The 11,012-nt window shown below is 40.1% G+C and overlaps 2 protein-coding genes across 2 annotated transcripts in view; both read right to left on the minus strand.

Annotated features, from left to right (window-relative positions):
• Positions 1-11,012, minus strand: part of LOC138008121 (inactive tyrosine-protein kinase PEAK1-like) — a 301,176-nt gene that overhangs the window by 63,446 nt on the left and 226,718 nt on the right. The gene's annotated exons all lie outside the window — the stretch shown is intronic.
• Positions 3,868-11,012, minus strand: part of LOC138008112 (lysophosphatidic acid phosphatase type 6-like) — a 19,529-nt gene continuing 12,384 nt past the window's right edge. Inside the window, exons 5-10 of the mRNA XM_068855316.1 lie at positions 10,873-10,982; positions 9,386-9,466; positions 6,674-6,803; positions 5,372-5,410; positions 4,610-4,656; positions 3,868-4,290 (exon numbers count right to left, since the gene is read on the minus strand). Coding sequence (XP_068711417.1) covers positions 4,224-4,290; positions 4,610-4,656; positions 5,372-5,410; positions 6,674-6,803; positions 9,386-9,466; positions 10,873-10,982 — 474 coding nt within the window. The 3' untranslated portion in view covers positions 3,868-4,223. The remainder of the gene's footprint in view (positions 4,291-4,609; positions 4,657-5,371; positions 5,411-6,673; positions 6,804-9,385; positions 9,467-10,872; positions 10,983-11,012) is intronic.

Below are 11,012 nucleotides of genomic sequence, written 5' to 3' on the forward strand. Positions count from 1 at the left end.
AGGTGGTCGTTAAGAAAAAAATATCCGAAGCCATGTCGTGAGGAAAGCCTTATTTGATAACGCCAACATAGGGATTTGTGGAGATCTTGTTTGGGTGCGCCAATTTTTTTCCTTTTTCAATATTTTCATTTTGAAATCAAATTAACATAAATCCCAGCATGTGGTGTCGGTTTCCAGCTTCGGTTGCAGTAAAAAAAATGATGACTCATTATTCTTGCTTTTCGACTTTGAACCTTTCAAATTTTCTTTCATGGTGTTGCGACACTTTTCCGTAAGAAATTGCTTAATGATAGAATGAGTAGACCAAACATCATTAGCATTACAACCACTGAACTTGTCGAAGCTACCCCACTGAGTTGAGAAGACAGGAAGGTTGTAAAAAGAATTTTTCCATCGTCGATTTCAGTCTTACACCAGAGTTGGATTTTACAAGCTTTCGATGCTGTTTTAATTTCCAAACTGGGTGCATTTGAAGATTTCCTCGGTTTATCACTATAGTCGAGAATGAAGACTGTTAATTTCCAGCACGGTGTAGGTTTTACATAGACAAGTTACTCTCTTGGAAAAAAGGCTGTTCAAGATTTTATATTCACGTTATAAGTTGTAAGGAAAACAGGCGAAGTCTAGACATTGAAAAGAGCTCGGTATCTGAATTAGACAAGACACAATACGTATACTGACAAGTATACTTTAACATCATGTTATCGTTACTTGAGGTTGACAATAAAAATTAAAATTTCCTTTTTAAGTAGACATACACGATCCACACGGCGTCCTAGACGGGTGGTCTCCTTATCTTACTACCAACACATCTTTTCATTAAAAAAATTCAAAAAGCCTGACACATGTGCAACCTATTTAGATGTGTCCAGTATTATTACGAAAACTTTTACAAGGACCTTTAATTTCCTGAAAAGAAACATCCGTAGGTCGATTTTTTTAATTCAGTGATTAGTGGAGCCTCGAAAAGGAGAAACGTTAAGTAAATTTGCCATCTGCGATTAATTTCCGTCAGGACCCAGATGTGTCGATTGACCTGTTAACCGGGATGGCCGGCAAGAATCTTGGCAAACAAGCTGATTACAATCACTACAATGAATGAGAAATGAAAAATTTCCAGTGATCCAGGATTAGTTTAATCATCAGCTGGGTCCTTATACGATAAATACATCTCCATTTATTAAATAGAGCACAAAATTCATCGAGAATTCATTAAACTTTGCTTTTAAAATGAACAATGAACATTAAGTCGTGATAAATTTAATATTTCCTTCCTCCGCCAACGCCTCCTCCCAACAGCAATTTTTACATAGCATGACTTTTCAAGCACGCAAGGATATGAAAGACAATAGCCAGTCATCAAGTTTTGTGCCGTACTTTTTTGCTAAACGAACAGCACAACAAAAAACTAAAATAGTTAAAATATCGCCGCCCGCCGGCTACAACCTTTACCTAATCGCGTACTTGCCCTCGGATAAAAAGAATATCTGCAGGAAAGTCCATATCTTGGCCTCCTTTTCTTGTTCAAGTTTACTGTTACTGTTATTTATTTATTTATTTATCTATCTATCTATCTATCTATCTATCTATCTATCTATCTATCTATCTATCTATCTATCTATCTATCTATCTATCTATCTATCTATTATTTACAGGGTTTTCCAAAAGTCGTGATCAATAAGAGCCGGCAGCCGGCAAAATTCGCCGGCTCGCCCACTACTTGTCCTTGGAAATTACCCCAAATTTTACGAATAACATGAGAAAGATTTGCACAGAACACGATCCGTGGATCGGCAGAGTTTTGATCATCACAAACAAAAGAGACGCCTGAATGCTGAGTAATTTCGTCGGCGATTTCTGTTTCCCTTATTTCGACCGCGCGCCATGGCTATTTTTCCCTGTCCATGCTCAAAGGGGATGACCTTAGACAGCAATGACCAGAACCAGGTTGCTGACCAGCGGTTTTCGTTAAAACAATGGTTTGCTGGGGGCTGCTCAGTCTCGCGGGCTCAGAAAACCTGGTCGTGGTTATTGTTGTTTAAGGAGGCTCGTTCAAAGGCGGTGATTGAGCACACACGATTTTGAGGCAGCGGTTTAAAAAGTACTTGGTGTAAGCTGCCTGATTTGCTAATTACATTTGAAGCGTGACAATATGACATTTAACGACAAATGGAAGCAGGAAGCTGTATATAGAATGCAAAGGATCCTCACGGAAGATACCGTGTGGGCTGCGCATGTGTGGTAGTGTAGTAACTTGACACAGTGCTTTATTCCATAACTGTCAACAGAGCGGAGTTTTGTTTTGCAGAAGATTCAAGTTGTCTGTGCGTATTAAATATGTAGCTCTAATAGTACACGATATTGTTTTGGTATCGTAAATCATAATAGTGCCACGGTAGATGCCTTAAGTAAATAGAGGTTTTGCACTGCAGCCATGTTGCATGGCAGGAACAATGGACTCTTTTTTTCTATGGAAACAAATGTTCTTTCTAATGCAAAGCATTTTCATTGTTCCTGCCATGCAACATGACTGCCGTGCAAAACCTCTATAACCCCCCGAGAAGACATTTAGTTACTAGTAAAATCAAATAATTACTTTGATTTCGTACAAAACGCAAGTGAAAATATTTCCCATACAAATATTTAAACCAGGAAAGATTGAACAAAAAGGGGATCAAGAAACAGTGGCTTCGAGGGTGAGTTTTCCACGACAAAAGTTCACTGAAGTCAAGTCCTCTCCGGCGGGGTTAGTATCTGGATGGGAGACCTCAAAATAGATGACCTTTAACGCTCAAAAATGCGAACTAAGTACGGCACAGATTTTGTAAGCCTGCTTTATGCAAAACAAATATCGAGTTTTTTGCAAGAGCAGAAGGAAGTTTTTTCGACGTGTCGATCAAGAATGAGAAAATCCTTCATCAGTATAACATAAATTTTTTTGCCGCGAATATAAAAAGTTACCATCAGTGAGATTTTTGCAAAGTTCAATTTTGGCTGCACAAGTAAATCGAAAAATCAACATCGATTTCAGCGACCGCCTTTGATCAAGTTACCTTGCGTGTTACCATGCGTGTTACTATCGAAACGAAGGAAACATTTGTGACAAAAAGAGACACTGGGTTTTTGTTTTCGTAAATCTTTTTTTTCTTTCAAGTGTTATAAAGTTCGACAAGAAATGTGCGAATTCAACACAAAGATCACAATCGTCTAACTCTTGAGGTTCAAAGTCAAAAATTCATTCTCCAAGACGAATTATTTTTGGAAACAGAAGCTGCTTTATTATTCACCAGCATCAGAAATTCTTGTCGATTTGAGGGCTCATTTGTTGAAATTCAAGTACGCTTCCAAGAGAACTGTTCATTTTCGTGATTTATGCACGGGCTGCGGACATTGTGCGTAGTACACTTATGCACTACGATATCGGCGGGTCTAATTTGCAGGTCGCAGGTCGCAGGTCGCAGGTCGCAGGTCGCAGGTCGCGGGTTGCAGGTCATTGTTTCACCAATACAGAAAGTATCCTAAACATTCATAAAAGCTAACCTTAGGCCTAAAAACTTTTGTTTAGGACTAATTAGGCCTAAGGTTAGCTTTTAAGAATGTTTAGGATACTTTCTGTATTGGTGAAACAATGACCTGCAACCCGCGACCTGCGACCTGTAACCTGCAACCTGCAAATTAGACCCGCCGCTACGATATTAGTGTTCTGTTCAAATACCCTACTTTGTGCTCCAGAATGTAAGAAATGCATTCTAGGAGGACAAATTTCAAAATTTCCCCGGGACAGGATCCCCGGACCCCCAATTTTACAAATGGCTTTCACGATCGAGGCAGTTTTAGAAGGTTGTAAATACAGTTCTTCGGCACTTTCAATTATTAGACCGTCATTTATTTGCATGGTGTATTAAATTAGTCATTGATTTTATCCCCTACTCTATTGTCTCTTACATCCATTTTTTACTTTCTTTATAAGAAGATTTGTTCCTATGCGAAATATATAGAAAATTAAGTTTACATGTCGATTATTCATTTATCATTGATGGATTATTATTTTGGATAACGTCACCAAAGACATTCCCATGAGCATCGCCAACGTCCGTCCTCATCGCCAAAATCTTAAGGCTTTTGTCGAATTCAAAGGAAGATTGGATGAATCAACGATGATACTTAGCTCCGTCCTACGTATAACTCAAAGCGTCAGAGAACAGAGGATCGTACGATCACTTTCATAATTTAGCGTTGCAGTCTTGTTCCCAGTTGTCCACAAAATACTCCGAGACCAACGCTTTAAACCTGCAAAAAAACACTTCCGGTTAAGCGTCGCAAAATCGGGAAAAGCCTCAATCAATCAATCAATCAGTAAAACGGCTACTATCTGGTTTATATTTCCGGAAAATTCGGTTTTTTTCCCCACGTCAACATAAAAACTGATAACGGGACAAATAAAGCCAAGAAATGATCAACATTCGGATTTGAATACCGGCAGTCCCATTCATACCAGACACAGGAAACCCGCAAGCACACAAATCATGAAGCCAAATAAGCTTCCCTTGTTTCGTTTTCTTTTTCAGTTTATTTGCTGCATTGTTTGTAAACATAGTAAGAAACGTACTTGTCTAGAGGACAAATAGGACTTGAGCATCCCGGGATAATCTTTTCCTGCAAATTAAAGGAAAAGACAGCGAAGAATGCATCAATATAGGGCGTTTCGAAGAGGTCATGATTTGCTTCCTGTCAGAGAATGCTGAATAACAAAAAAGCGGCAATTTAGAGCATCAGGCGAGAATTTTGGCTGCTACCGTACTACACGAAACATATCGTTCTCTTATTGAGAAAGAAACCACACGATTACCAAACAGCTCGCTGATTCGTAATAGAATATTTCCTCGTATGAGAATTGCCCGATACATTAAGTTAGGAAGCGTAAACATACGTATCCTCTTAGCACTGACTAGCCTCGTCTTCGTTGTCCCGACGGGACCATGACTCCGATAACCAACTGGTTATCTCCCTCACTTGGGATGTTTTTTAATGCTGTTTTGTTGATTTAAATTACTAATTTGTATCTGTCCCACAAACGAGAAAGTAATTAACGAATTGCTTTGCTTTTGAAATTCTTCACTCAGTGATTGGTTCAAAGTTAACGCGCCACTTTTTCAACCAACCAGAAGTGAAACCAAAACCAATCGTGGCTCGCCCGTGCACATTTTCCCGCGCTTTGTGTCGGCTACGTGTAATTACTTCGAGTTTTGATTGGTTTACTGGATTGTCTCCTTCGTTTTTGATTGGCCAAAGTAATAACTTTGGTTTTGGTTTTACGACACTCGATTGAAACTCGCTCTAATAAACATAAGTTAAAGTAGCGCACACACACCTCATCCTTGTACAAAACTCTCACATAATGGACACGGTTCTAAAAAGACAAACAAAAGAGCATAAATCTCGCTTACTCATTTTCATAGGTGAAATTGGAAGTGAGCACACACAGGTGCCTCCAGCTGCAGCTCACAGCAACCTCGTACCCAGGTCTCTCTAACTCTGGGTGCGCCTGGTCATGTGACTGCCCGTAACAATCACAACCACCAAGAGGAAGGTCCCCCACAGAACAGAACGATTAAACAATGTGTAGGGTGGTTTCAAGTTTCAAATCGCGCTTCAATTCATGAAATGTACTGATTGCTTGTGGCGGACTTTGAGAATTTAGAAAAAGCGTGCAGGATTAGTACAAACTATGATCAGAGACTACGAACAGCGATCTACGAATAAAATACAACTACAACACCAGCAACCGCGATTGCAACGACAACTACTACATTTACAAAATTGACTTGAAAACACTTTAAACCTCTTGTCACCAAGCGCCCCTGATGCCCAAGAGCTGGTGTCTCTAAACAACATAATTCCTCTTCTGTTAATTATTTCCATCTAAATGTAATAACTTTATGAAGAAAAACATATTGTTAAGGGTGTTGCAGTACATTCCTGCATAGTTACGACTCCGGTTAGCTGTCTTATTTGATCGATGAGTAATATCAGTATTAACTTCCTGCAATTATAATTGGACGTAGCATCATTCCGGGCACTCCCTGACCATAATCACTAAAGCCGTGTTCACATTAAGCCTCGATTATGATCGAATTATAATCGAATTAAATATGAAATGGGTTCACATCAACTAATTGCAGTCCCTGATTATAGCCTCAAAGGGCTTGTTTGAAGTAATTACATGAGTAATTGAACAGAATGGCGAGCACGTGGTGGTATGAGCTGACGAAACTTCTAATCGCTTTATGGTGCGAAGGTTTTGGATTTGTCTTCTTCTATTCTCTTAAGCTATCCTTGGTTCTCTTCTCGCCTCAAGCACATGATGGTGATGATAATCGTGGCATCCACAAGATACGGCGCCATTTTGTCTCACACTACGAGGTTACCGTGCGTATTGTATTTGAATTTTCGCAGATGTGAACAGAACCATAATTGAATAAAATTGAATGGAGTATGATAGCTTGATGTATACTTCAGTTGATCATAATCAACGTTGAGTGTGAACACGGCTTTAGTAACTGTTGAACTGTCATTGGCCGAGCTGGAGTAAACATGGCGGCCTGGGGAAAAAAAGTGCACCAGTGCAGATCGTGTACTTCATCAGCACAGCCAAAATAACCGTCGTCCACACCTTATCTCTGTAGAGCTCAAATGCCACATCGGCTGCAAAATCTGGCCACTTGTCGTCGAATACTCTAAGAGCCAAAAGAAGCGGTACAACTGTAGTGTCATGGGCAGAAAACAGCATCAGTTTGTAATCGCTGTTGGAGAAAAAAAACGAAGTATAGTAGCGTGTAACCTGTCGACCTTATCGCCCGACGAATACTATCAGAAGACGGTCGATACGTCGCGATTTACATCCCAAGTGACTACATCGTAAGACAAACAATTATACCTTTCATTATTTATTTAACCATCACGATGAACAATAATCACTTCTTCACGAAAAAACCAGCTGTGACAACGGAGCCAAAAACCACCGTCAAAAAGATATGTGAATCAACTGAACAAGTTCATCAAAAACGAGGAAGTCTAAAGCACTCATTTTAAACTTATTAGGCCTGGTTTGAAGGGTTTGAATTATGGCTTTGAATGGCGAGCTTTCAAGTCAAATTGGAGAAATAGCGTGAATGCATTATGATAGCCTTTTAGGGGAGACGTGTCGAAAGACACCTTGAATTAGGTTTAGGTTTAGGTTTAGGTTCACCAGTTTCAGCAGTTGGACTCCTTCAATTTGACTGCTATTTGTTTACTGTTACGTGGTCTCATCGATCGTTCAGAGGACTACATTGCTAAAGGAAAGGCTCGAACGAAAGGCCTGACCACAACACCGGGAACTACCGGTATGTGCCGTACTATTTTCGAATAATGTTTGGGATCTTTTCTGCAGGGATGGCGCCGTGGTGAGAGAACTCACCTCCCACCAATGTGGCCGGGGTTTGATTCCCAGACTCGGCGTCATTGGTTTTCTACTCTGCACCGAGAGGTTTTTCTCTGGGTAATCCGATTTTCCCCTCTGCTCAAAAACCAACATTTGACTTTGCGTTAATTGTTAATTTCAGTTTACAGTATCCCCAATTAGTGCTCCAGCGCTAGAACGACTAGACACTTAAATAAAGTTTCCTTTTCTTTCCTTTCCTTTTCTTTCCTTTCCTTTGACGTCCCACAGAGTTTATGAACAAAGGTTGTGAGACGGGGTCTACGGTTTACAGTCCTTATCCGAGAAGACTTGAAAGTCTTACCATTTGCGGATGTAATTACAAATGGAGCACCTTCTCCTCAGTTATTTTAAGACCCTGAGTGTTGGTCCTGCCGGAGTCAAACTCACCAAACTGATGCTCAACCAACTGAGCGCCACCGACACGCGGTGAATCTAGTGAATCTATGAATTTTGAAGGGAAATATCGCTATTGGATTGTTTCAAACTGATATGCTAATCTCTCGTCTTGCCACTCTAAAAAAAAAACCGTTTTAGGGCTTGCATTATAATAAATACCTCTTACTAACCGAGTGCGAGGTCCGTACTGTAAGTTACGGACCGAGTTTTTTCCCGTTGATTTATGGCCCAATCGTTGCTCGCGCGTGCACATTTTCCCGCGCTTTGTGTCGGCTACGTGTAATAACGTCGAGTTTTGATTGGTTTACTGGATTGTCTCCGTCCATTTTGATTGGCCAAAGTAATTACTTTGGTTTTGGTTTTACGACACTCAACTGAAACTCATTGCTATTAACAAATTGACTTCAAAAGATAAAAGAACGTGTTAAAACTTAGTGAAAAGTCCAATTTTTTACCTTTTGGCTTTCATAACGGGCGAGTTATTGGCCACCACAAAATTGATAAATTCTTGGGAAGCAAAAGCGTTATGAGCCCATTATACATTCTTTGCAAAATTTCGAGTTTTTAATGCGTCATTTAATACTGGTACTCAGAGATTACCTGGTAAATTGCACTCAAAGTTTCAGAGATAGCTCTTTATGCAATGCACTTTCAATACTCAATAATGATTTTTTGGCTGATAGATTAGAAAACGATGGGCTTATGCTAATAAAGCAAAAATGTAAACAAAGACTCCCCAAAACTTCTGGCAGGTAAGTATGATTTTCCAATGAATTCCTTTCAGTGTGACGGTGCAGGTTTGCTGGCTGCTGCTTGGATGGTTCCCCCTCGTAGTGTTGTCAGAGATACTGCCGTTCCCTGCCTGGACTACATCACCCCCTGTCTTACATCTAAGGCACCAATTCCAAAGCTCATCTATTGGCGACGAGTTTAACAACAACAACAACAACAACAACAAATGTGGAGGTTTGACAAAGGTGAGTGTCAATATTGTTATATCACCGGTGTCCTCCTCTCCACCCGCGCAGCAGTGGCTCAGTTGGTTGAGCATCGGGTTGCCATGCGGGAGGTCGTGAGTTCGACTACAGTCGGACCAAAGTGCTGCCTTTGTAATGACATCTACAAATGGTTAGACTTTCAAGTCTTCTGGTATAAGAACGATAAACTGTAGGCCCCATCTCACAACCCGTCAATGTTCATAACCCCCTGGGACATGAAAGAACCCGCACACTATTCGCATAGAGTAGGGAATGGAGTTCCCGGGGTTGTGGTCTGTCCTCTGTGGTGTATCATGCTGAGGAGGGTAAATGCTTGGGAGATACTTACTACATCAAGCTACTCTAAAATCCGAGGGTAAATAACCATACGATGATGATGTTCCAAAAACATATGTAGGGGTTTCTCAGTCAGACCCAATCACAGAGGACTACATTTCACTGTTATTTATTGAAAAAAACCTTTCAAAGCCAAATACCCCAAAATTGCGATCAAACGTGAAGCTCATACTTTTCATCATTGATTTTCTTGTCAAAATTGTCCATAATGTGTTGCAGAAACAAACCAACGGAAAGTGAAAGGACCTTCCTCCTGCAGAATTAAATTATATAAATAAATTATCAACGACAAATAATAAGTATAATTTTTTACATGAGGATACAATCATATTTAATCTAGGAGAATAGAACGGCATTGTGAATCTCACTTCCAGCACTTCCTCAAGTCTTAGAGACTGAATTACAGACCAGCTCAAATGAGATCCAGCCAAAAGCACTATCTCCATTAATAATCCTAGAGCACAGCACCAAAGCCAGATGTTACTAACTCGGTGTCATTTTAAACGAGAGGGAAAACCCAGAGTCCCAAGTCAAATATAAATCAAACTGAACAGGACTTAGTTCGGTGAACAAGCAGAAACTGGTGTTTTTCTTAGCATAAGCTATACACCATACAAACTGATGGTAAAGCTTAGGGTATTATCCTTTTGTCAGAACTGGCCGGCCAGACCCGTCAGTTTGCAAAGAAAATTCAACAATTTGAAGGAACACTTGCATGATAATACCTCGCATTCTTTTGAAGGAGTATATGTCATCCTCGAAGTGTGCTAATTTGAAGGCGTTGTAGAGATAGTCCTTCCAAATGCCCGGTTTGGCCAGTCAGTTCTGTCCAATGGAAAGAATCCGTAGTATCCAATTACAAGGGGCACGTCAGTATCTATCTCAATATTTACATCATGTGGAAAGGGTATTTATGCAATACTTACAGTACACATGCAGTTCTTTTCTAAAAACTAACTTTCAGGGAACTTCTAGCCCTCGTAACACACATGTAACATTAAACACTTAATGACCAGTCCCTCGGGAAACAGTTCATTTTGTTTCCCAAGAATCTCAACGTTTCTCCGAAGCGCAGTCAAGGGAAACATTGAAATTCGAGGGAAACAAAATGTACTGTTTCCCGAGGGACCAGTCATTAAGTGATTTGTTATATATCACAAAAAGAAAAACGTGCAACAGCAACAGCAACGGCGGTATACGCAAACATTTGCGGGTAGCAGTGCACTGTTACCCACTGACGTCATGGATTTTGCACTGTTGCCCGCTCAGAGACTTTTGGTGGGAAACAGTTTTATTGTTAGATGTCATGTGACCTCGAAGTAACCAATGAAAGCCATGTTGTTGGGGGAAAATTTCAGCTATATAACAAACACTGATCAATGTTTTATCCCAAAAGATTCCCTTGAGTAAACTGGAGTATAATTAACTTTCCCCATCTGCAAGTAAGACTTAAAGATTTCACTCTGGCTAACACCAGACAATTTTACTTGGAGGCACTTTAAGTGTGAATCGGTTAAGAGTAGCAAGCAAAATTTGACAACCATGTTTAACTGCTAAACATTTCCCCTTAAAATGAAGAGTGGCAGTTTTGCGGCTTTTACCATTAATTCTGCACAGCATTGTGAACTAGCAACAAGCCACAGAAGTTAAATACTGTACCTAGATTGTTGTGAAATCCCGCATTGCATTGAGAGAAAAAGCTGCAATGCTTGTTCTTCAATTACATTTAAAACCTGAATAATAGCTTTGGGAACCTCCATGTCGTGAGCCTGAAAATAAACATACAGTATTGTAAGAAA

Source organism: Montipora foliosa, chromosome 6, assembly GCF_036669935.1.
Source record: "Montipora foliosa isolate CH-2021 chromosome 6, ASM3666993v2, whole genome shotgun sequence".
NCBI classification, from domain to species: domain Eukaryota; kingdom Metazoa; phylum Cnidaria; class Anthozoa; order Scleractinia; family Acroporidae; genus Montipora; species Montipora foliosa.